The sequence below is a fragment of the Ambystoma mexicanum genome, chromosome 7q (assembly GCF_040938575.1).
Source record: "Ambystoma mexicanum isolate Mex_15411 chromosome 7q, UKY_AmexF1_1, whole genome shotgun sequence".
NCBI lineage: Eukaryota > Metazoa > Chordata > Amphibia > Caudata > Ambystomatidae > Ambystoma > Ambystoma mexicanum.
The window spans coordinates 507,498,910-507,523,947 of NC_090941.1; the positions used below are offsets into that span (position 1 = coordinate 507,498,910).

Below are 25,038 nucleotides of genomic sequence, written 5' to 3' on the forward strand. Positions count from 1 at the left end.
TTAAAATCCTATTTTGCCAAAAATACATTTATACAATTGCAATATCTTAGTAAATTATATACACAGGTTACATATAATGTGCTGCACATATCAGTCCAATCCTCAAGTCTGTAGGACCTTGTTTTGCCATTCTGATACATTTTTGGCATTAAAGATTGGCCTAAAATTCCTTAACTTTCTACACAGATGCGAATAATCTCCAGGGATGTATGTACCAAATTTGATGTTTGCAACATTGATACTTTTCGATTTATCCTCACTACTTTGCCCCCCCCGTGCCTCCAATGTGTCAGTAACTTCTACCATGTCTCAAAAGAAAGCACAAAAAAATCATTATTAAACTGTGACATTTTTACAATTTTTCAAAGTCTTTAAAGTTTATTCCTGAAATAGTCTTTGGGACCAAATGGCAGTCTGTTCCTGAGTCCATTTTTTTCTGTCCTTTAATACTGTCAACTGTCATTTCCTTTAGAGCCTGGTGGGGGTTTCTCCCTTGATTGAAGTTAAATTGCCCCTTCAGACTTCCTTCTCTGGGAGCTTCATTATTTAGGTCCCAGCAGAGGCAAAAATCTGCTCAACCCCGTAATTATCAGGGGGTTGTCAGTATCTGCTGTGAGAGATCTCTCCTTTTGTTGCTACCCCTCCAAGCAGAAAACCTGTTTTTAACTTGCAGCGCCAGGCACCATAGTTTCAGATCATAGATCCAGAATTAAAGCAAGCCAGTTGCCTAAAATAACCCATGTTATATAGTCTCACCAGCAACAAACCCCTTCATAATGCGAAAGACTGGCAGGCTTTCATTCACCAGTGTACTGTTCCAACACACAGGCATTTGTTTTTCTTTAGTTTGCAAACGCCCATTTTTTTACACATGGTGCAGATGGGCTTTCCTTCTTGAATACAACTTTTCGTCTCCAGCAGCTTCACACACTGTCTGCAGCTGTAATTATTTTCTTGAAATGCTGGAGTTGGTCCGAAGTACAGATACATTGAAGCAGGCATGCCCTGCTAGTTAGTCTCTCTCTGAACAGCTGAGTTTTGGATACTTTTGCAAAGAAAATGACTGTGTTTCCCATGTGAGTAAAAGTAAGGGTCCTGGTTTATTTGTTTATTTTTAGAGTTGGTTTGATTGGGCATGTCAATTCAGAATCATGCCTGTTTTTTGCTGAGGCACAGTGAAACACACAGGGCTTGGTAGGGCTTATTAATCAGTGGTTTTAAGGAACAGAGGGAATTGGCATCAAAGCTGCATTTTTTTTTAAAAGGTGAAAACGGGTTTCTTTTTAATGGATATTTGGGCTTTTGCAGCAAAGCAACAATGCTTTTTCCACTCTGCCAGTGGGTTCCCACATAAACAAAAGGAAATCTCCTTTAATGTGGTCCCTGGTTCCATCCTGTCCGATGTGTGCTTGGCAGGACGGTGCAGCCATTTTTAGTGTTGCAAAACGCAGTTTTGAGCCATGGCGCTCACAGGAGCCAGCACAACCCTTTTGTGGTTGTTTCTACGCAAATGCATCTTAGTGATGTGGGGCAATGCCGTTGAGTGGGTCAATATATCCCACACATCAGTAAATCAACCGCGGGAGCCCTCTTTTTTTCAAAATGGCACCCAGCCAGCTTCTTTTTTCGCCAGGTCTTTGTGGAAAGGTTCTTCTAGAGAGTTTCTCTGCGCGCCAAACCAGGTTTGATCTTTGTTCATTTCGGCCTTTGGCGGGGTTTCTGGAAGAAACCCGCCTCTGGCGCCCGAGTCTCTGGGGTAGGTAGGAAGTGAGCGAGGTGCCCGAAACTCCCTGTGCTTAGCCTCCTAGGGGACCCAAATGCACTCTGTGGTGATTGTCTGGCTGACAGTCCGGCAAGGACAGCCACCCTGCTGGGTGAGTGACAGCTAGGCTGGAATGAATGGGTGAGAATTGAATAAAAGGCGAGTCTTTAGGCTTGGAAGGCAGTCGACCACTGGACGAAGGAACCAAAGAAGAGCTTGAAGAGGACACCTTCTGCAACTCCTGGACTATTGCTATGCCCGGTGAAGCCCTGCTGCAGTGACTACTTGCGAAGTTCGCATTGACGGAGAAGCCCCTGCAAGGACGACTTCTCCCTTTGAGTTGGTGGGACCAATCAACTCCAAAGTAAACCACCTGGACACCCATCTCGGAGCTGGTTGAATTTCCTCGGAGTTGCTGCAGGAACCGTATAGCCAGGGAGAGGCACACCAGATTGTGTACGTTACTTTTGAGCTGGCCTAAAGCTTTTGGAAGATCCTCTGGACTCCCACGAAGCAGGATTGCCCAAGCCTGAGCCCCCTCAGCAGAGTGTGGGACCCCAGAAGTGAGGACAGTCCACCTTGATAGCCAGGAACTGCGCTTATTGTTATTTGCTGTACCACAAGGAGCTGAAACGCGAAACAGCCACTGAAAGTAAAGTTTGCCGGTTGCCAGTTTTGTCAGTGCCGGTGCAGTGCAGGAGTCCACCGATGTCTTCCCTCTTGTCCCCACGACTGAGGCCCAGGAACAGTGAGATCTGCATAGCTGCAAAGGAACAGAAGTCACCAGCTGCATCTTTTCTTCTTTACCAAGCTACTGTAAAACCAGTCTGAGAACTTGCCTCTTACTGTAGAAGTGCTTGTAACTTCCACAACTCACAAGTCTTATCAGTTTATGACCCTACATTTGATTCTTCTTTTCGTCAAAGAATCCTAAGAACTTGTGCAAAGACTTTTCCATTGCGTACCAGAGGTAGTTTATCCTATCCAAGACTTTTGCTCATTGACTTTAGCTTAGCCTATTGAATTGAATGACTCTTCTAGTGAACTCTAAATGTATCTGCACTGCTTAAGTAATATTTGTGGTATCTTGTGTTCTAATACCCTTTGCCTATTACCAACTTTTAAAGAGTATTCTGAATGCCAACAGTAAGGTATTAATGTCCCCAGAACCCTTCTTACTGAAGTCACCTGTGGGTGTAGGTTGTGTCTGTGGGCCATCCCAAAAGGGCCTTGTCTGATTCAGGAACTCAAAGTGTACAGTATTGAAGTATATTTGTGTGTTAATATTTTATTGCTCCCTTCTGAAGAAGGCTTTATAACTGACTGATAAATTACTAATTGTTTATGCAAGAAACCCTGAGTGTAAGAGTTTATTTGAATACATGTAACTGTAAATCTTTGTAACTCCACTACAGCTCACATTTCCCCTCTTGAGATAAGCCTGGCTGTTCAAAGGTTGGGTTGCCTATACCTGTAGTCATAGCTGTTTGTAGTGTTCCCATTGGGTACTGCATTCAAACTTTGCCTAACAACAGCGGGTGGTTCTCTTCAGCCACAGGGGTATCCCCCGGACAATGTGGGGTTGTTCCATGCCATGCCAGAGCGTCAGAACTCTTCCAACTGACGCTGGAGGAGACCAGGAAGGAAGGTTTCTTATATCAACGACACAAGGCCAAGAGAAAAACTATCTTGGTGGTGCCTCTCCTGGACAACGTTTGGGAGGAAGGCCTGGCTTTGATGAGGAACCCGGCCACGGGCCCAGCCAAGAGGGATCGGCTGGAGAAGAAATACTGGGTGCCTGAGTCTGCACCCAAATGCCTACGTTCATAGCCTTCCCCGGACTCGGTGGTCTCGGCGGCGGCAAGGAAGGAAGTCACCTAACCCCTCATCTTCATCCTCTGCCCCTCCGGATAGCGAGGGGGAAGAAGTTGGATGCTATTGGAAGAAATGTAATCTTGTCGGCGGCGTCAACAGTCAAGGCGGCCAACGCCCTTGCTATCCTGGCCAGATACGACAGGGATCTGTGGTATAAGATGGCCCCACTGCTGAAGTTCCTACCCGAGGACAACCGGATCAAAGCACTTTCCATCCTCCAGGAGGGGGTGGTGGCATCGGACCATGCCATCACGGTGGCCCTGGACATCCCGGACACAGGGTTCTGACCGATGGGTAACAGTGTCTGCCTCCGTCGTCGTGGCTGGCTGAAGGCCACCAACTTTCATCAGGAAGACCAGACGAGGACAGCCTCTTTGGGAAGGCCGTCAACGAGTCGTTGCAGGCCATTAAGATTGACACTGAGATGGCCCGTGCCTTGGGCAATCTTCAACAGCTCCTGGTCTTTGGTGCCTCCGGCGGGAAGTCTGGCAGATCGTTGAAGGGTATTGGCGAGGGTCCTCTTTGTACCGCCACCATCCAGGTCCACGACCCAGGTGGCCTACAGAGGCCGTTCCAAGACATTTGGTGGAGGTGGCCTTCGTCTCTCCCAAGGCAGCATGCAGGCCCTGAAGCAAGATTGAACCGGCCAGGTCGTTGGACGTCGTCACACCCATACACCCCAGTGGGAGGCTGGCTGGCGGGCTTCGTCAGTGAGTGGAAGATCATCTCCACCGACCAATGGGTGCTGGACGCTCTCACCAACGGACACACTCTAGAGTTCCATCAGAAGTGTCCGCGGATACCACCGGTGGCCCGGCAGGAGCAGGACATCCCTCTGCTCCTGCAGGAAGTACAGGCCATGTTAAGAAAAGGGGTGATAGAGCTGGTTCCAAATCGATTCTGGGGCTCTGGAGTCTAAACCAGATACTTCTTGGTAAAGAAAACGACCGAGGGCTGGAGGCCCGTTCTGGACCTGCGGCGTCTCAACAAATACCTCAAGTCTCAAAAATTCAGGATGGTCACGTTGCAGCACGTACTCTGACAACTGGAGGAAGGAGACTTCATAACGTTGGTGGATCTGGAGGACGCATACTTCTACGTCCCCATTCACGAGAAGCATCGGAAGTTCCTGTGCTTCATAGTACAGGGAAGGCACTACCAATTCAAGGCCCTCCCCTTCTTACTGATGTCAGTGACCAGTGTTTTTACGAAGTGCCTGGCACCAGTGACTGGCCATCTGCGTCTACAGGGGATACACGTGTACCCGTACCTCGACCACTGGCTCATCCTGCCAAGTCAAGGGAGGTAGCCGTCGAACACACAGAGGACATTCCGGCTGCTGACGGATCTGAGGTTCTCCAACTATCCAAAGTCCTGCTTGATACCATCGCAGAAGGCGCTGTTCCTGGGGGCCAGACTCAACACGGTCTCCTGCCTGGCGGCCCCCCTCGGAAGAGAGGGTACCAGCCATTCTGGGCAAAGTGCAACGGCTGTTGGCCCTGAAAACCGCCACAGTGCGGTCCATCAAGTCGCTGCTCGGCATGTCATCGTACATCTACCTGATGCGACTCTGCAGGTTGCAGATGCAACCTCTTCAAGAATTCCTGGATGCTTGGTGGATCCAGATGTCCGGAAGCTTCACAGACAAGATTACCCTCGACGAGGGGTTCCGTCGAGCAATAAGGTGGTGGGGCGAGCGCTCCAACATCACCGTGGGCACAGGTTTCCACAGCCCCCATACCAGGAGACGGTCATCACGGACGCTTCCTTGGAGGGCTGGGGAGCCCACACCGGACATCTACACGCCAGAGGCCAGAGGCCTGTGGCTGCGGGAGGAGAGGGATCTCCACCTCAATGTCCTGGAGCTGCGGGCATTGTTCTGGGCCCTCAAGTCGTTCCTTCTGTCCCCCAAGGGCAAGGTGGTGAGGGTCTTCACAGACAATACCACCACAATGTTCTACATCAGGAAGCAGGGGAGCACCTGATCCCCAGCGCTCTCCAGAGAGGCGCCGGACTGGTGGCACTGGTCCGTCACCAAGAGATGTTACTCATCCCTTTTCACCTGGCGGGAGTCAGGAACACCATCGCAGACTCCCTCAGCAGGGAGCTGCGTTCCTGCCATGAGTGGGAACTTCGACAGGATCAAGTGAACTGCCTCTTCCTCAAATGGGGCAGACCCCAGATCGATCTGTTGGCGACAAATTCCAAATGCCAGAAATTCACCAGCAGGTTCCACCAGCATGGGGGACGTGTTTTCCTTACCATGGGAGGCCTATTCTTGTACGCGTTCCCTCCGTTGCCTCTCCTGCTGCAAGTCATCAATCAACTCAAACTGTGCCGATGCAGGATGATCCTCGTTGCCCTGGCGTGGCCGAGGCAGATTTAGTACCCGGATCTTCTCAGACTGTCAATGTCACCCCCGGTCAAGCTGCCAGTGGTCGCGGATCTGCTCGCTAGAGGAGGCGGCGCAGTCCTACATCATGTCCCAGGGTCGCTGAACCTGCAGCCTTAGAGTTCAGAAGGTACGAGTTGCTAGCGTATTGCCGGGAGGTCCTTGCTAGAGCGTCGTCGACTATTAAGTTCTACGGCCACAAGTGGAAGCATTTCGCGACGTGGTGCCGGATGCAGAAGTTCAATCCTCTTAGGGTCACAGCCCTGCAGATTCTGCCGTACCTGTTGTCCTTGTCCAAGGCGGGGCTGGCGCACGCTTCTATAGAGGTGCATCTGGCAGCTATCCTCTGCTACACCATATCTCCGGGACGGTTTTCCCTTTGGTCCCACTGTCTCGTCAAGGAGTTCCTCAAAGGACTGTTTCGATCGTTCCTGCCGGTGAAGATTCCTGACCCAGCATGGGAACTCAACATGGTACTGACAAAGCTAACTGGAGGGTGGGGGGGGCCTTCAAGCCTATGCATCAGGCCCCTCTCAGGTTCCTCTCATGGAAGACGTCTTGCATTGTGGCCATCACCTCTGCCAAGAGGGTAGGTGAGATCGAGGCCCTATCCTGCAAGCAGCCTTATCACGACACGAGGGTGGTGCTGCAGACTCACCCCTCCTTCATGCCAAAGGTTCCGGCGGAATTCCACCTCAACGAGCCGTTGGTGTTGCCTATGTTTTTTATGAAAACTTTGTCGCCGGCTGAAAGGACTTTGCACTCACTGAATGTGGCTCGTGCTCTGAAGTTTTATGTCGCATGCACGAACAGTTTCCAGAAGACGTCTTAACTTTTTGTGAACTTTGGTCCTGTGAACCATGGGAAGGCCTTGTCCAAGGCTTCCATTTCTATGTGGCTCTCTGGCTGTATCACACAGTGTCACCTGTTGGCAAACCGACCATTGCCCGGCTGTCCGAGAGCTCATTCCACCAGAGCTATCGCTGCGACAACGGCGTTCCTGTCTGGTGTGCCCCTGGAGGACATCTGCAGGACTGCTACGTGGAGGTCTACATACACCTTCACAAGATTCTACTGCGTCGACAGGGATTCCAGGGAGGAGTCCAGGGTTGACCAAGCAGTGCTACGCAACCTGTTTGCTTGAAGGTGAGCCTGTTCCAGAGGTAAGTGTAATTGCTTCTGTTGAGCCTTGCCACCTCCCGTGGTTGTATTATATTGTACTGCTGTGTATTCTTTATTCATGAGCATGTGAATCTATGCCAGACCCCTAGCTGGAGAAGGAGCAAGTTACTTACTTGTAACTATTATTCTCCAGCATGGGTCTGGCATGGATTCACATGTCAACCCTCCCTCCTGCCCCTCTGCGGCTCTTCCTGGTCATGCTGCCACTTTACATGCATACCAAATCTGAAGATGGCTGCCAGAGGAAGGGCTTAGGTAGAGGGCAATCATTGGATGGGGGCAGTATGAATCAGAGCTCAGTGATTTGGTTTTGAGGAGAAATGCAGTTTGAAAGTGAAACTATTTTTTCTTTTACCGAGGATTCCCGTCCTGACGGGGGAATATTCATGAGCATGTGAATCCATGCCAGACCCATGCCACAGAACAATAGTTACAGGTAAGTAACTTGTTCCTTACCTACCCCTGGTAACGTTCTTTCGACTTGATGTTCCTCCCACAAATTCCTCATGGCCCCTCACAGTTTGCCCCACAGTAGAATTTCTGTGCATTACACCTTGCGTTCCTTGAGCGTCTTTCCTATTTGATACACTAATGCCGGTTATCCAGTGGCAAGAAGTCAAACAAACTGAACTGAACCAATGGGCGCAGTCATGCCATTTATACCATTGATTAAGTCAACCTCGAGACAGAGGCCATCAAGGGACATAATCTAACACAAGGATGCACGGCAAATTCTGCCAAATTATTTCCTGAGGCAGCTGACGCTGGAAGGGCGACATCTAAAGATAAGAATACGTGGGAGGAACATCTAGTCGAAAGAACGTTACCAGGGGTAAGTAACTTGTTGTTCTGTCTCATTGCTTTGATGATCGAATACCTCCTAAAGTTGCTTCCATCCTGTCTGACTGAATGATCTAAAGCTCCCCAGCATCTCTCTATGTTGAACTGCAATTAATTAACAAGTAAACCCGTCTGTTATTTTTCTGTATTTTATTGCATGCAGTAAAGAGCAACCGTGCCCTGTACTCTTTCTACCACGCTGCATAGAATCAACCGGCCTCTATCCCTCAGCATCTTTTTCTCTTCGAGTAACATCCTCCTTCACAGCACTACAAGGTCATTTAAAAGGAATATGTGCGCTACACAAATGCAGTGTGCCAGCAAGATAATTCTGATGCTGAGAGTTCGTCTTTTCTCTGGTGTCTCTTCTACAGCTCAGGCTTTGCACTTTGTTTTAGGCTGGCTCTTCGCCTCAAGAGCTCCTAATCCTGCTGGACTGCCAGAGACTCACTCCAGGAGGCAGTTTTTTGATGCAGTCTCAAGAGGATTTCTGATTTTCTGCATTTTCCCTTGTGCTTAAATTCCTGGAGGATGGCTTTAAAATGACAATTCATTGAAACTTGGATTTTTCTTTTCTATTCCACAACAGCCTCAAGCTGTACTAACCATGTGGTGTAATACAAGGATGTATAGTGCAGCTACTGCCACTGCCCTGTGATGGGACAGTCAGAAGTACTTTGAATCATGGCTCAGAACATGTGCATATTAAGGGGGAAGGGAGGACCTATTCTCATGTCTTTGATTGACTCCCTGAAAGAGAGCTACAGTAATGGGACACCATCGCAACACTTTAGACAGGATCCAAAATTCACCCAGTACTGTAAAGGAAAAGAGTTGCATACTAATGCACATTTTTGCAAAGTACTTCAGTTGTCTCCTGTCAGGTTTGCAATATTCTGCAGTTCCGTTGTCACTGTGTGCTTTTGTACTTTTACAGTACTTTTATTTTGACAGTATATGCGTGGCACCTACCAGAATGCAAAGTAATGCGGAATAAAAGAAGGGTTGCCATCTTTGCTTAGATTAAAAACAGGCTATTAAGCCTGCCCGTTTAAAATGGACACCTCTTCTTGTAGTACCTTTTTTAGTAAATTATTAAGTGTTAGTCACTTCGAATACCACCTCTGTACATTTCCTTTCCTCCTTTTCCTACGGTTTCCCTTTGTACTCTGACACTGATTATTTTCGCTCCTTGCTTTCTGAGGTTATCTCTTCACTTGTCTCTTTTCTTTATTCCCTTTCACTTTCAGTCTTCCTATGTCTCCCTTCAATCCTTCTTTCACTTTTCCTTTTCCTTCCCACTTTTCAGTCTGTCTTTTTGTGCACACTGCTTTCCCTTCTATAACTTTTACTACAACTGCCCCTCTTTATACCTCTTCTCCGCCTATCACCCTGCTTCTTCTCACCCTTTGTTTGCTGTCACATTTTTCCCATTCTCCCCTTTTCATCCTCATTTCCCTAATCTCGCTCCTCCTACCTTACTTACCGTTTCTCTTTCGATTCCTGTCTCCTATGCCCCGCCTAACGTTTCTCTTCCTCTTTCTTTACACACTGATTTCACCCCCTTTTCTAGATTTAAATCCTCTCTCAAGCCTCCTTCCCCACTCTGCGCCGCACTCTTGGATCCTTAATTTATTTTCACCTATATACTCATCCACTCATCCCGATGTATCCTTTTGTCCCAAGGTCAACTGCCTACGCACCCACTCCTCTTTTAATTCCTTCCCCTCTTGTATCTCAATTCACTTGCCTTCTAATTGCTATTACGTTTTGTGTTTAACAGCTTAAACTGCAGTATCTGTTTTTCCGGTCCATAGGGCGAGTTAAAAAAAAAAAGTGGGGTTCGGCTGAAAACTGGATACCTGGAGCCAACACTAAAACGGAGGGACACGGTTCTAGTCAAGGGAAAAGAGCTCAAAATGGGTGCAGTGTAGATTTCCACAGCCTTCGTGGGGATCCGAGGAGCTGCCTAGTGAGTGCTGGATGCTGGCCAAAATGGTCACCTGAAACACTGACCCATAAGGGTCTAGCTTGTCCCAAGCTTTTGGGTACTTGCCTACTAACTTCTCCCCAGACATCATAAGCACCACCAGCTGACCCTTCATGAAACAAATCCACTGCACCACTCTTTTATCTCACAAACTGCCTCTGTAGTTATGGACCTGCAAGATAGCTCCTTTTTGACCTGCTCTTTAACTACCCTCATGCCTCGAGTTGATGTTGCAAGGGTCTGCTGCCTGAGCCATGGAGGGCACCTGACACTGCATAGGCTGTGTCTGATCCATAGAACTGTCAATTAGGCAATGCTGGATCGACATGAGTAGGGAGCAATGACTAAGGTAAGTGCAGTGATGCGGGAGGGGCAGTGCTCTGCAGTGAACCAGACTGCTTCCAAAATTTTACCAAGTGCTTGAACCAAGAGCTGGGACATGTGTATGGTTAGCATGTGTATGTGGTGCACGATTATCTGTTTTAGGGATTTTTTTCCCCTGCAAAACTGTTATTAGGTACAATTCAATTAATAGGTTAAGGTCATGACTACAGCCCGCCATGTAAGAGTGGTTTTGGACTGTACCCTGAAACTGTGATGTGACTGTACAGTCCACACACCCTTGCGCCCATTCATTAATTCAGCCATTCATCCACTTACTCAACTCTCTGCTCGCTCATTTGCTCACTCATCCACCTATTCGCTTTTGTATTCTCTTAATCTGAACAGCTCTTAATCTGTCTAATAATTGAATGACCTTCACCTGTCGTGGGCAAGTTCCTTTTCCCCAACTTTTAAAGGCGGCTTCAAAATGTTCAGTTCCAAGTTAAAACAAAAGTTATTCAAACAAAAATCCGCTGGTAACAATACTCTGGTTTTTGGTTGAAAAAATCCCCTTCCAATTCCAGCAAAGAAAATTGCACCATTGGTAATCCTGGTTGTCTTTTCTTCAAAATGATTTTCCACATTTCAAAAGAATAGTTATTAGTTGGTTAGAATTTCTGCCGTACATTTTATAGATTTGTCAGGATGCTTATCTTTGGGTTGTGCTTCTCTTTTAACAACCACTCTTCTACTGTTATTACTATTTGTCCATAGATGCCACTACTTCAAACCACTCCAATGTGGCATCTGCTGACAACTTTGTAAACCACCACAGTTCTTGTACTTCTACCACTGCTTTGTACTTCTTAATTATCAGGTAAACTTCTACTTCTTCAGGTAGGCAAGTCACTCTTCCTATGAGGGGTAGGGATAATCGGGAATGCATACAAAAAAATAGGGAAGGGGGGATTTGATGGGGAAACCCCCAAAAATAAAAAAAATATGATTGTTTTTGAAAGAAAAGTTTCGGGAAAAAAAACATTGAAAAAACGTGTTGATGAAAGAACATAGAACCGGGTTTAAACATGACTGGTTTCACTATGAAAAGGAATTGACTCTTGGCTTGGGTAATGCTCGTTCTTCTCTTCAGTATTGCAACTTTTTGGAATAATAAAGGATTTCAGTTCTGGATACAATACAAGGTTCAGTCTTTACAGTGAAAACATAATGGGGCACACGCGACCACTCTGTAAGGTCAATTTTTAAACTTAAAGTGATGTATATAATTGTATTCCCCTGCGGTATCAGTGGCAACTTATAACTTCCTCTGGGAATCACAATTGATCACACGCAACCTTTCTTTCTTGTCGTTTTCACTGCTTATTGCTTGTAACTCTTGTACCATGTGCGGGTTATACTTCCGGAATGGATTCAACAAGCATTCTCTCTTCACAATTAAGGACACGCGACCACTCTGGTAATTCAAGAGTTCAACAATGGATGTAATGGTTTTCTTTCCTCATGTGACTGACTGGGCTTTCTGAATAAACAAAAGTGTCCCAATTCCATTATGAACAACAGTTTAAAAGATACTGCACCACTTTTATTTGCTTTCTATGTTACGCCAGTTACCTCTGAGCTGGCTACAGTTACAGACCAGGCTTGTGAACTGAATCTGAATGCTGTGCTTCACTCACCGGATTCAGGTACACTGCGGTTGTGGTTCCTGTTTCCTGGCTTCTTTGACTACTGCTACTACTTCTGGCTCACTTGGGACCCACGCCCTTCTCCAGCATGGGTGTCTCCGGCCCAGCCATCTTAATTGGGAGTCTTTCACTCCCAAGACCCTCAGCTTGCCTTCTGCTTCTGACCTTGTGCTTGTGCACAGTGTTGGCTCTGCAATCACATCAACTCGGCTCGCATAGGGAAAACTTCACTTCCAGCACGTCTTCCTCTGTGCACCCCCTGCAATACGTGACCCTCTCAGAACTTGCAGCAAAACCTGTCTCCACGTTCCTGCGTCCCTTCTGTGCTCCCACTTCCTTGTGAATTGCCAGCCTTGTGCTTCTCCCCTGCTGCTACTACTACTGCCAGCCTTCCAACTCTTGCTCCTTCTGCTTTCCTGCTTGGGTATTTTATGCCTCGCAGGTTTGACAATAGGCTTCAGATGTGAGTGAGCCATTAGATTCAATTGCCAGACTCCTGCAATGTTTATTGGGCTTACTTGCCTGACCACTACATTTATATACCTCTTCAGCCCTCTTCCTCGTATCAATCCCTCTAGGATTCTGGGACATGTAGTTTGCTTTAACAGTTTTTTCTGTTTCTTGATTATTTATAAGGGTAGATTTGATTCCCTTAATATTATTAAGAGGGGAGAAGACAACATTTCCACAATCCTTTGTAGTGTACTTTTGGAATTGAGGAGGGCGTTTACCAAAAAGTCTTTTTTTCGGTATCTTGTGCTTTGATGTTACAACCTTAGGGTTCACCTTGGATTCCATCACCTTTTGGCACAGTTGTAAGGATCTCCCCATCAGAGGAAAGAAACTGTCTCATCCCACAGAATCTCCTCACTACTCTGAGCCCGGTCTCCACCTAGGCGATCCTCCCGCAGTACACCACCCCCAGGGTTGGGATCAGGAAATGTCGCATTCTCCTGGCGTCCTGTGATGAGACTTTAGGCAGGATTTCAGTGAGGGATCTGCAGACTTCTTCACACACAGGAAATGTCAATTTCAGTGACCAAGCAAAGCTACTGGAGCAAGACTTAACGAAGCAAGAGACAAAAAGTTGTTCACAATTGGGTTCAATGTGGTGACGTATGGACAGCGGTCAAGGACCAGTGTAAATTGATTGAGTGAAGAGGAGCAGCACACCAGGTTAACCCTGTCGGAACAGGTCCTATTGAAGATAACTGCTACACCATGGATCTTCAAGAAAGAGCATAGCTTTTAGATCACTGTCGATCTTTCAGATCCCTTGCAGTGGTGTGAATATACAAGGATTGTCCCTTAATAATGTGAAGTAGAGGAGACCACCAGGGGGCACAGGCAGCATGGAAGCCTGAAGACTCAGCTCCCTGTGAACCTCTGCCGAAAAGCGAATTTCCAATGCTTGCCCAGCCCGCACACCCCTGAAACTCACCACCGGCCAAGAAGGAAGGGTCAAGACCAATCAACCTAAGTTTGGTCCAGAACCAAACTGACCTTCACTACGAACGCCAACTCCGATGCAGGAGCGTGGTGTCCACCTTGAGACGGTAGAAGGCGTTCTGCTCCATGGAGAGGGAGCATAGGCAGCCCAGTCGTTGCGCTTGCCGAGCCACGGACTACACTGAACACCGGACAGTAACACCCGATAACGTTGATCAACCCTGGAGCGGACCCCTATAAACACTGCTGCTTCCTTTCCCTTTTGTGAGCCCGGGCAGCGCTTGCCGTAGAGACGGCTTCCATTGCTCCCGTGAGTCAGGGCGGCACCCCCCGGTAAGGAACGGAGTGCTCCGCGGGCCCAATCCAGGAGGACGTGGCCCCAGCAAAAGTGTGCACCCGTAGTCCGGAGCACCCCCCAGAAGCGAACACTGCAGCAGCTACCGAGGCGGTAGCAAGACTGCGATTTAAGCGGCCCAGCACACCTCTCTTCCCTCCTATCTTCCGGAGCTCTGCGCAGACACCACACCAAGGAAGAAGAAGCCCCCGCCTAGACTGAGGTTTCCCTGAACCCGCACGGACAGCAGTGAAAGGGGTATAAGGAGACGCGCCCCACAGCCCCAATACCAACGGAGCATGGGACGCAGCCGCAGGTGTGCCAGGTGTTGCTCTGGACAAGAGACCTGAAGTGAGCTCCGAGGCAATGAGGAACGCTTAAAGGGCCTCCCAACCACCCTACCCGCTCCAGTATCCTACAGAAGCAACATAAGGTAAAGAGAGAGGGAGGATCATCCTTGACCGTGGGCCCAACAAAGACTCCTGCCAACCTTCTACCACCCATAGGAGCTGCCAATACTGTCCTTTTGCCATCAGAACATTTGGCAGGCAAAGACCATCCCCACCACTCACTCCACTCGCCAGCCATCCTTTCTCCCCAGCGAACCCCCCCCCCCAATGCTAAAACTCAGCGTCGTTGCTGCCAACACAGGTCTTGCCCTTGAGCTCCAGGGACCGCGAAGCCACTACAGAAAATCAGATACTCAGGGTGCGCCAGAGCAGAAACCAGTTAGTGAACAATCCACCCTCACCTGCACGAGCTCCATAGAATCAAGTCTCCGGCTCTTTCCACCCTACCCCCCAATGGGCCAGAGCTGAGGGGTGGAATCCCGGACTGAGACGTGCTCGAAGGTTACACAGCCGGCCGGCACTCAGCACGTGCCTCACTCAACAAGTGACCCACACGGAATACCAGGCATCGCAGTGCCTCAAGCATACAGGAAAAATGATAGTCTAACGGCCTCCCAGATCCTCACCGTGCATCCTGGAGAAAAAGCCAGCCGTAACCTAACAACTTCAGAGGTCACAAACGAACCTCATCTTCCCCAGGAATCACAGAGAGACCCACAGTAACAACCCCACAAAGCTGCCTTGGTGACCTACCAGGACAATACAGGTCTGGGATCTCGTGAAGAGGGAAGGAAGCAAGCAAGAGCAGATGAGCAGTACACCGATAACACAGCCGTCGCACCCCAGAGATACCACAGGAACCACCCGCCGCGTGCACGACGAGGTTGCCCCTGCAACTATACAAAAACTGCAGAAGTTCCACAGAGGCAACACAATCCTGGCCTCTCCCACGCCCCAGGAGGACCCCCAATCCTAGGGGGAGATCAAGAGGTATCAACCAAAGCAGACATCCGTCTCCTATTTGGCAAAATTCGAGCATTCAGAACTAGCATGACAGCCACAGTCAGCGTGCTCCAAGACAAAATACATAAAGTAGAGGACAGAGTAGAGGCTCTAGAAAACCACCAACAGTCTGCTGATATAACAGAGTTGAGAACGGAGGGTCGATTCCAAGAACTTGAACAGAGAAATCATGACCTGGAAGCAAAAGTAGACTACCTAGAAAACAGGGAGAGGAGGGCTTATATTAGGATTCAAGGCCTTAAGGAAATTCCCAACGAGACACCTACATCACTGGAGATGAGAGTTAAAGATCCGATAGCCTCCATTCTCCCCTCTCTAATTACAACGTCACTGGAATTCGAGAGGGTCCATCGGGCAGGCGGTCCTAGATCAATCTTAGCAAGATGCCATCATTACAAGTATAAAGTAGACCTTCTCCGAATGGCGAGAGAACTAGACTCAATAGACTTCGATGACTCTAAGGTTAGAATTTTCCAGGATCGTTCAGCCGCCACCCTGGCCCAGAGAAAAGCATGCCGCCCCTCACCCTGTGGCTGAGAGAAAGGTGTAAGATACAGGTGGAATCGCCCATTTGCCCTGGTCTTTAGTTACAAAGGTGAGGAATACAGGGTGACTTCTGGAGAAGAAGCCAATGGGGTGCTTAAACATCTGCAATCGCGAATAAATACAATCAAAGGTGAGGAAGTGCCGTCTTCATCGGAACCCACGCGACGACCCTCAGTCCCCGGGCGGCAGAAAAGCAGAGAAGTTAGAGAAGCAAAACAACAAAGACACATATGGTATACTCAGCTACTAGGAGCAGGCATGAAGACAAGCCATGATGGGGGTTGATGCAATTAGGATTGGATCCCTCAATGTTAAGGGGTTAAACTCTCCGCAAGAAAGGTCCATGCTACGATGCACTTTCAAACAAGCAAATCTCGATATTCTTTTTCTCCAGGAAACTAAATTTTAAACAGACAGGGAAATTTGACTTAAAAGGGGGCAACCTACAGGGTACTATATGGGCCTCGGGCCCAAAAGGAAAGGGGGAGTAGGCACTCTATATCGTTCATCATTGGGACTCCAAATATCACGTGTCCGCAAAGACCCAAGGTACAAGGCACCATCAGATCCACAACAGGCACGCTATGCGCATTCTACGCTCCAAATACCCAACAAACACCCTTTTGTGAAGAACTCATGGCTACTTTGGAAGGGGAAAGAGTAGGACCCCTGATCTGTGGGGGAGACTTTAATCCGATAACTGACCCAACACTAGACTGGAAATCGCACTGCCCGGGTGCCAAATACCCCCCGCCCCCCCTGACCACTAACACTTTCTGGCATTGCATCTCATCACACTGCCTTATAGACGCATGGAGGGCAGTACACCCACTAGACAAAGCCTACACATTCTACTCCCCGCCACACCAAACGTACTCTTGCATAGATTACATACTCATGGAAGATCAGTTGGAGCACCTGGGATGGTCAGACCATGAGATGGTCACAGTCAAAATTGACTTAGGGCGCAACGTATTGATCGACAAGCGATGGACGTGCAACGACATGCTGTTTAAGGATAGGCTCTTCAGAGAAAACATAGACGCAGAAATACGTGATTTCTTGACGAGAAACAATACTGGGGAAATCTCCCTTCTCCACGTCTGAGAGGCAGCTAAAGCCACAATAAGGGGTCTAATCATAGCCCAGGGTTCCTCAGTTAAAAGACTAAAGCTCTTAAGAGAAATCCAGGTCAAACGAGCAATGGAAGAAAAATCCCTCACCAGAGACGAAGGGGACTAAACAAATGACAGAGTAGAAATCAAGGACCTCAGACAAGAACTAAAAGAAATATGGGAAGGGAAAGCCCTAACCAGCTTGAGATTTGTCAAGCAAAGATACTTTGAAAGAGGAGATAAGGCACATACACTCTTAGCAGCCAGGCTCCGAAAGGAGAGAGCGGTTCTAAAGATCCGGTCCCACCTAGACACAATTCTTGTGAACCCAACAGAAATCACGGCCCGATTCACAGAGTATTATGAGCAGCTCTACAGCTTGAACATGCCTCCCACTACAGAGAGCACTGCTGCATTCATGTCCAAAGTCACATTACTGTCACTGCCAGAAGCAGACCTCCACCAGCTTAATTGCCCAGTAACCACAGAAGAGATCGATCAAGCCATCTCGCACCTTAAGGCAGGTTCGGCCATAGGCCCAGATGGGTTCACCCCTGCCTACTACAAGCGATGCAAGGGCGCTTTGGTGCCGTTTCTTGCTCTCCTTTTCAATAACATAATGGAAGCCCGCACAGCCCCTCCCTCCTTTAGAGGCAAGGATCATAGTAATACCTAAAGAAGGGAAAAACAGACTGGATTGTGGGTCATAAGACCGATTTCTTTACTGAATGTTGACGCCAAAATGTATGCAAGCATTTTAGCCAACCGTCTGGGTAAAGTTCTTCCCCGGATGATCCACAGCGACCAAGCTGGATATGTCACAGAAAGGCATGATGCGGACAATGTACCCAAGACACTAAACCTTATTGCATCCATCCCAGCATCAGAGCCAGTGCCCACGATGATCTCGGTCGATGCTGAAAAAGCTTTGGACCGAGTAGAATAGAGGTTCATGTCCGAGGTACTGCACAAAGCAGGTTTAGGGCCTAACTGGATCAGGGGAGCCCAGGCGTTGTACCAGAACACCCAAGCTAAAGTCGTCAACGGAGTCGCCTCTAAACCGTTTCAGCTCACAAGAGGGACCAGGCAGGGATGCACCCTCAATCAACTAGTCTATGTTCTGGTCATGGAACCGCTAACACAAAATATTAGACTGAACACCAGGATTAAAGGGTTTAACAGATATGGCAAAGAATACAAACTCACTCTGTTCGCAGATGACGTATTAGCGTACGTCACGCAGTCCGAGCAATCAATCCCTGCTCTCCTGCAAGAAATAGAGGAATATGGTGCACAATCGGGGTTCCGTATATAAAAAAAGTAAAACAGTTCTCCCACTTAAGGAGCCCAAGACACCCCCCCACCCCTGTCACACCTGCACCCTCCTGGGCCTCCAGGTCGCGCAATCAGGCATAAGGTACTTGGTGGGGGGGGGAGGTCACCATTACAACAAACCTCCAGGCGATGTACCAAGCTAATTATACACCTCTTTTGTCAGCATTCCAGCAGGACCTCGGCAGATGGAGCAAGCTCAAACTCTCCTGGGCGGGCAGGCTTACCGCAATCAAGATGAATATTCTGCCACGACTCCCCTTCCTTTTTCAATCCCTTCCAGTCCAGCTCCCAAGCACTTTCTTGAACACAGCAAAGCAGACCCTAATAGCTTTCCTCTGGGACAATGGAAAACCACTCATCGCTTACAAAACTCTGATCCTGGCAAAGAAGGGTGGCCTTGCATACCCAGACATCCACGAATACTACGCAGCCACCTAGCTGCGCATTCTAGTGGACCACATTTAAGAATCTAAATGGAAACAGTGGGTAGCCCTGAAAAACGTTCTCTTTGCCCCAGTAACTCTGGGCGAATGGCTATAGGCCCCTCGGAACACCATCCCGCATAGAGCGAGGGAACACCCGGTACTAAAAGCGTTCTGGGTGATATGGAACAACAGAAACCCAGGCATGACCGGAGTGACGGCATAGCCATTGCCGCTCAGCCGCATGTGGGCCCCCCCAATAAGGGACTCCATCTCAAAACCCCTCCGATTCCAACCACAGTATGAACAGGGTTTGGTTGGACCGGGCCAATTTTGGAGGGAAGGATCCCTTCTGACAAAAGACGAACTCGAAAGCACACAGCAGGGCCTAAGCATTAAACCCTTGCCATATTTACCGCTAAAAGGAGTCCTTCCGGACCGTAAATGGAACAGTCAGCTGCTGTGCTCCCTCACCTCCTTTGAAAAAAATATTAGATATGCACATGAGTACTAAGGGTCTTATATCGAGCATGTATAGCGCACTAATGGATAGGGGCCATCTTCCACTACCAAACAGTAAGACGCGATGGGACACAGAACTGGGCTGGGATAACAATCCAGCAGGCTGGGATGCTATATACAGAGCAGTATGGAAATCTTCCATCGCAATACAAAATGCACAACTGCAGAATCCATACACAATGGCACCTGACCCCACAACGGTTAGCAAAAATGTACGAGGGTATCTCCCCCTACTGCTGGAGAGGGTGTGGGCAAATGTGCACATAATGGCACCAATTGTGGGGCTGCACACAAAAAGGGCGATTCTGGAAGGAGATACTGGGGTGGATCCATGGTATTGAGGGTATCCAGAGAGAACTCTCCCTTCTCCTTGTGCTTTTTGGAGTGGAGTTTATTGAGGACCGGTACCTACTCCTCCCCCACATGCCCAGAAATTTGCTAATGGCAGCTCGTGTCTGTCACCATTAAATGTAAAGCTTCTTTGCCACCCACAAAAGATGAATGGCTGAGACAAGCGAAAGAAATTTACGACATGGAAAGGCTAACTGCACTTTTAATGGTGACACATACCCACATTGACCAGCAATGGCTCCCATTTTTGCAATATCTCCGGGAAACGCAGAAAACCGCAGAGTGAGCACTCGCCTGGTACCCCAGTGGTAGAATATAGGCCCACCCTGCAATGTCTTAAGCACACAGTATACACCACGGCATCCCATATGTAACAAGCCAGCTCATGGCGATCAGACCCGGAGGGAGTGGGGAGGTGGGGGGGAATAGGGTTCTGTCTTTTCTGTTGTTCTCCTATCTCGTTCCGCTAGCCTCCCTCCCGTGCTTTACTTCCGATCTTTTATGTGGAGGGGGCCCGTCTCTTTTCTACTTGATACTCTTTTACCTCAAAATGTACTTCTGTGATTGCTACCGTTGACATTACTAATCGCCGATAGCCTTTCGGCTGATGAATATGTAAATCATGATAAAAATATATAAAACATTTTTAAAAAAGAATGTGAAGTAAATGAATTTGTGTGAATCCATTGCTTTTTTATTGTTTGGGTACTTTGTGAAATATGGTATGTATAAACTAAAGAATATAAGGTTTTCTACATTCACAATTGAGTTCTAAAGCATATATTATTGTCTCTCCAGTGATGTGCATGGATGCCAAGATAAACTTTGATAGTAATGCTGTTTATCGCCAGAAGGACGTCTTTGACCTGCGTGACTGGTCCCAAGAAGATGAGAGAGACAGACAGGCAGCGACAGCAGATCTAAACTATATTGGACTTGATGGAAACATAGGGTGTCTAGGTAAGAAGTAAACGCTGCCTTTGCCACCTGAGACAAAAATGGTTCAGAATGCACAACCCTATGTTCAACCTTAGTTTTTCCATAATGTGATAATGCTAATTTGCACTAGGGAGGTGAAGTCCCATGGCTTGCCAGACAATCCGGGACCTCAGAAGTCAGGCATTACCATGCAGTATTTCCTGCCTTCTGTGCTTTTTGTGTCCCTCTGAGAAGGGGAGGCCACGATCTTTCGGTGCCCGCTGCCTCCTGTCGGCCTGTTCCTCATGTCTTCCCCTCTTCCTGGTGCTTCCGCCCTCTATCTCCCCTACGCACACTTACTACCAGCATCCAGCAATGTCCCCTCTTGTTCTGTCCTGCCCCTTCCCTGCCACAGCAATGAATGTCATGGAAAGGCACTAGTAGTTTCCTACTCACTTGGTCCGTGGTGCCCATTTTTTATTGTATTTTCTGTTTACCTTGAGAAAGTGCCACTGTACCATTTCTCAACTTAACAAAGCTGTTTGCACCTCATAAATCATGCCAAGGTGCTAATTGCCATCACCTCCCTCCTTGGTTGGGGTTTGGAGATCCTTATCAGCATGTAATGGCACAGGGGCCTTCATTAAGGCCCTTGCTTCGCTCTGCCCTGAAACTTGCCCACTTGGCCATTATATGCCCACATTGCGGGTTATTGCTTAAATATAACTTCGAGGGGATTGGGTCCTCCGACGTATTCCATATCTATGACAGGTAATGTCCACAGCTGTGCTGCTCCGGAAAATCTTTGGCGTCTGCGTCGATGCGCCGTCCCCGAGGACCTCCTCCGACAGCCGACGTCACCCGATGTGATAAGTAGGATGCACAACGCCCATAGCCTTAGTTCCGTTTTTTCCGCGAACGTGTTCGCTTCGTGAATCTTGGTACGTCTCGACACGTTGGAGTTTGCTGTTTTTGAATTCTCGGTTTGTTGAACCTGTTCGGTTTTTTGTGAAGAAACCTGCTTGTGGCAATGTCTACTTCGTCTTCAAACCCGCGTCCGGGCTTCAAGAAATGCGGGGAATGTGGGTCCAAGATGTCGGTCACGGACTCGCACAACGCCTGCCTCTGGTGCCTCGGGGAGGCCCACGATACAGAAGAATGTGTCGATTGCCAGTCGCTCACGGCAAAGGCCTTGCGGGAACGCAAGAAGAAGCTGTCGGTAGGCCAGGTGTCTAAGCCCCGGAAGTCGAGGTCTGCGGGGCTTTCGACGGATGACTCGAGGGGCGACTTTCCGCGTCATCGTCGGAAGTCCAGTGGGTCTCCTTCCAGGAGTCGGTCTTGCCACTCCTCTGCCTCTTCGAGGCATTCCCAGAAGCGCCGGCATAGGTTGCATTCCCCGTCCTCTTCCGAGGACTCCGCCCGTCGGCGGGTCGCTTATCCCTCCATGCAAGCGACACCAGAGGAATGGGCTTCCTTCGGGAAGCAGATTCTAGCGATTCTTGAATCGCAGGGCACCGGTCCGTCCGCGCCTCCGAGTGGGGTCGGTTGGCACCGGTCGAGAGACACTGCTCGTACGGCTTCGGGCTCGGGTGGTCGGCACGGCTCGCGGGAGAGGTCCCGCTCGGACCAGGGTAGTTGTTCTCACCATGCCCGTTCCAGGTCCCGGTCCTCGACGCGCTCGAGACTGCGTGATCCTGTGCCGTCTTCGAAGAAGACGTCGACGCCTGTGGCGGCGAGGTCGTCGACGGTTTCTCTCGAGGCTCCGCCTCCGAGGGGGTCGAGGGGGTCGTCGACGCCGTCGGCGCCTAGGTCGTCGAGACACGCTCAGAGCTCTGGTATCGAGGCCTGTGTCGATGCTGGCGGCTGTCATGATCACTGCTTCCAAGGAGCCAGGACCAGCCCAACGTCCTGGGAAGCAGGCCCCTAACCCTAATCCTAGGCACCAGCCGGTCCCCACTGGGACCTTTTGGACCTTGTCCGGCGCCGGTGGCACCAGGCTCATCAAAACCATCGGTCCCGGCACTGGAACCGCCGGGCTCATAATATGTGTGAAGATGCTTGGGTGGACTTACCTGCAGCAGACCATGCTGCTTACTTACCAGCCACTTAGAAGTCCTCTGTGAACAGGAACTACTTTCTTACCTGGGTGGGGCAAGCTCCACTCCCTGGATACAGCACTGGAACTCTTCTGGAACTGGAACTCTTTTCTTACCTAGGCGGGGCCGTGGAGGAAGACGCCTCATCACTCCAAGGCTATTTAAACCACACCCGATAGATGAAACGTGCTTCGCGTTATTCTGCATCTGCAGCAGAACACTCACCGAGTCTGTTCCAGCCTTTCTTCTTTCGATCCTGAATCTGCAAGAATTATACTTACCATTCCTGTATCCAGTCAACAGCAGCACCTGCAAAGACAAGAAACAGCAGGTTAGCAAGGCAACCTTTACTCGCAGTGCTTACTCACCTGATCCATCGGCTGCGGCCATTTCTTCACGCTGCACCTCCGCCTGTGAAGACAAAAGCATTGTTATTACTTACGGGCATTCTGCGGACTCCGGCGCTGCAACCCAACTTCTGAAAGACAAAAGAGACATTAGTCAGGTATTTACTTACGCCCATCGCGCTCGTCGCAATAGAACGCCTGCAAATACTCCGAACTAAGCTGCAAGGGAAAAAGACAGTTAGAGCGCTTGCATTTACTTACGCATTTCCAGGCGCTTCACTCCATCCTCCATCTCAAGAGTCCTGCAAGACAAAAAGAGCAAAGCATTATACAGAGTTCTGTTCAATATTAACGTGCCACGCCCCTAAAGACTATAAAGACTAAAAAGGTGTCTGGAAACTCACAGCTCGTGCAGTTAACGACGGTAACGATCCTCTGAGTTCAAGAGGCCTACGTTTCACCAGTGAAGGAACTGGCAACGGCACCCTGCACCAGATGCAGATGGAGAGTCCAGCATTCACCTATCTAAGGTGTGAGCACGTTGACCTGGGGGGGCTCTACGGAGAAGCTAGGAAGAGAGAGAGAGGGACATTCAACAACCCAGACAATTAACCCCCATATTCTTTCACCTGCAGAAACCTCACCCTACGAGTTCGACACACAGTGCGAAGAGGTTCGACCCCAGAAGCCAATCTGCACATCACTTTTCGAGTCACAGACACCTTCCTGCCAAGACCAGCGCCTCCGTGGGAATCAGGTGAGCGTTACAGCGGCGCTGCAGCTGACGTCGACGCCGATTCGCTCGACGTCGACGCCTTTTCTGTCGATGCCGGCGCTGACTCGTTCGGCACCCTCAACGCCTTTCGAGGCGGTGGTGTCGGAGGGGCCCCGTGGGACGGGGTTTGCCCCTAGAAAGGCTCTGGCTAAGGTCAGGCACTGCTTTGGTCCCCAGAGGTCTTCCTCGCCACGCCTGCAGTACATTTCAGAGGGTGATGAAGGCTCTGATGTCGGCTTGGTTCTGGTTGCGGCTCCAGATGAGCTTATCTCGGGCCATAGCCAGTTTGATGACCTGAGGCAGTCACTGTATGATGCCAGTGGATTGGACACCTCTCCAGAGGTGGAGTTTTGTAGGCCGGAGCCTGGCACTCATGTCGATTCTTCATATCGGCGCCTTATGTCTCGGGTCACCGAGTATTTGGGTTGGTCAGCTCCCCCAGGGGAGTTCGTTCAGGATGATCTCACGGACATCCTTGATCTCGTCCCCCCACTGACACGGTTTTGCCATTTCATATGGCTCTGCAGAGAAGGGTGGCGGCGGCTTGGACTGCTCCGGAGAGTCTCCCGGCAGTGAGCAAGTCTTTATCGCGAAAATACCGTCCAGCTAGTAGCGACCCCTGCTACTTGTCCAGGCACCCCACTCCGGAGAGTTTGGTGGTGCAGGCGGCTACGGCCCCGGCAAAGCAGGCGTCGTATCCTACCATCCCTCCGGATAGGGACGACAAACGTTTTGACGGCTGGGCGAAGAAAGTGTTTTCTTCGGGGGGTATGGCGCTTCAGACGGCCAACTCCATATGTGCTTTGTCTCGTTTCACACACACTCTGTGGAACTGTATTGCATTAGCGGCTGAACATATTCCCGAAGGGGACGAACGGGATGGTTTCCTTGCTATGGTTCAGGATGGCAAGGATGCCATGTGTGAGGCCGTTCAGTCGGGTTTGGACTTGGCAGATTGTGTCAGCCGGTCCATGGCGGCGAGCACCGTAATGCGCAGGTTTGCGTGGTTGCGGAAGTCTGGGTTTGCTCCTGATGTGCAGTCCCGGCTCCTCAACATGCCCTTTGACGGTGAACACCTTTTTGGCAGCAAGGCTGACGAGAGCCTTGAGAGGTTGCAGACCTCCAAAGCTGCAGCGAAGTTGTTGGGCGCTGCAGTTCGCCAACCTCCGCCTTTTCGTCCTAGGGGACAGCAATGGAGGGGAGGTTCCTTTTGCTATTACTCGTCCTTCAGTAAAGTGAGGGGAGCTAGCAGTCAAAGAGGCCATCGTAAGAGTGTCAGAGGTGGAAACAAAGGTACTCGAGGTGCCAAGGCCGCTCGGGCAGTTGCCTCTTTGCTCTCGGGCAACGCCGCAGCCGCTACCACTCAGTCATGAGGCCAGGTCCC

General features: G+C 49.4%; 1 protein-coding gene across 1 annotated transcript in view; it reads left to right on the forward strand.

Moving 5' to 3' along the window:
• Positions 1-25,038, forward strand: part of SUCLA2 (succinate-CoA ligase ADP-forming subunit beta) — a 753,371-nt gene that overhangs the window by 562,517 nt on the left and 165,816 nt on the right. Inside the window, exon 7 of the mRNA XM_069640760.1 lies at positions 20,317-20,478. Coding sequence (XP_069496861.1) covers positions 20,317-20,478 — 162 coding nt within the window. The remainder of the gene's footprint in view (positions 1-20,316; positions 20,479-25,038) is intronic.